At 62.4% G+C, this 1378-nt stretch overlaps 1 protein-coding gene across 1 annotated transcript in view; it reads left to right on the plus strand.

The window, feature by feature from the left end:
• The window catches only part of CCDC124 (coiled-coil domain containing 124), a gene marked incomplete at its 5' end in the record, with an annotated part of 1158 nt that extends 805 nt beyond the window's left edge, over positions 1–353 (plus strand). Inside the window, one exon of the mRNA XM_008947398.1 lies at positions 149–353. Within this exon, the coding sequence (XP_008945646.1) occupies positions 149–353 (205 nt within the window). The remainder of the gene's footprint in view (positions 1–148) is intronic.
• Positions 354–1378: the final 1025 nt, after the last annotated feature.

Raw genomic sequence — 1378 nt, forward strand, 5'->3', positions numbered from 1 at the left:
TGTCTGCGGGGTATTGGGAGAGGCTGGGGGAAGCATCACAGGTTTGGGGCTCTATCACTCTCTGTGCTCCCCGGGCTGTGCTGATGGGGGGCTGGGGCCTGTGGGGACGTGGCTCTGACACCCAGCACCCCAAATTCCCTCCCTGCAGCGTCGCCAACGACCCGGACCGGCACCCGGAGCGCCGGATGAAAGCCGCCTTCACGGCCTTCGAGGAGCTCAACCTGCCACGCCTCAAACAGGAGAACCCCAACATGCGCCTGTCCCAGCTCAAGCAGCTCCTCAAGAAGGAGTGGATGAAGTCTCCAGAGAACCCCATGAACCAGCGGCACAAAGCTTACAACAGCCAAAAGTAGAACTAGAGCCGCTCGGCCCCCACGGACAGCGGGCTGGAGCCGCAGGGCTCTGCTCCCACCACCCCGGGAGACACCAGGAGCCTCCTTCTCCTTCTGTTTCCCTTCCCTGCCCCCTGTTTTCTGTCTTTATCCTTGGATTTAAGATAAGCTCGAGGCCAGGGCTCGCCCTGGGGCCCTGCACAGCCCGTCCCCCCCACGCCTCACCTGGTGCAGAGCGGCCTGGGCAGACCAACGCTACCTTCCTGCTCCCAAATTTGGTTGTGATCTTGCAAAAAAAAGCTACTAACTCGCTTCCAGACCTTCAGTGTGGGCAACACTCACAGGGTGTAACCTGGAGGGACCCCTCGTGCTGGGTACCACCCCGTGTTAACCCGCTCGTGGCTTGGACCTGAGCTGAGCCACCTCCAGCTGTGGCTGCGCCGCACCCTCAGTGCTCAGCAGGGTGGATTTTAGCCCCCATCCCACGGGGAGGGCACCCACTTGCTGTTACTCGTGTCATCCTCAGTGCTGGGATAGCCCTGAAGAAATTCCAGAGTGGGATTGCCTCTGGCCACCTCTCTCCTCTTGGTCTCGACTGGGAAGGAGGAACCACGACAGAGCAGAGGCTCTGTCGGTGTGGTGTTGGGGGCAAGAGAGGAAGATAACCTTCCATCTTCACAGTGCTGGGCTTCTCCACGTGACTTTCCTGGTGGCCTTGCCCACAGCTGGTGGGACAGGAGGTTTCCTGGGGTGGGGAGGGGGCTACAAGCCCACACTACCCAACAACAGCCCCGGGAAGGGAAACTGCTGCTCCTCCCATCGCTTCTTCCCCTCCCCGCTCCCAGGCTCAGGCAGGGACGGGCCCCTTGGGCCTGTGGAAGGGGCTGTGGGGTTGTCAGCTGGACTTGAGGCACCCACTGGGCTGTGTGGCCTCTGCTCCCCGCTGGCCCTGAGCCCCATGGCCTCTCCACTGGCCCTGGGCAACAAGAAATGGGGGAGCTCCCGTGGGAGGGCAACGGCAGCGCTGGGCTGAGCCCTGGAGCCAC

This window comes from Merops nubicus, unplaced genomic scaffold (genome assembly GCF_000691845.1).
Source record: "Merops nubicus isolate BGI_N331 unplaced genomic scaffold, ASM69184v1 scaffold29899, whole genome shotgun sequence".
NCBI lineage: Eukaryota > Metazoa > Chordata > Aves > Coraciiformes > Meropidae > Merops > Merops nubicus.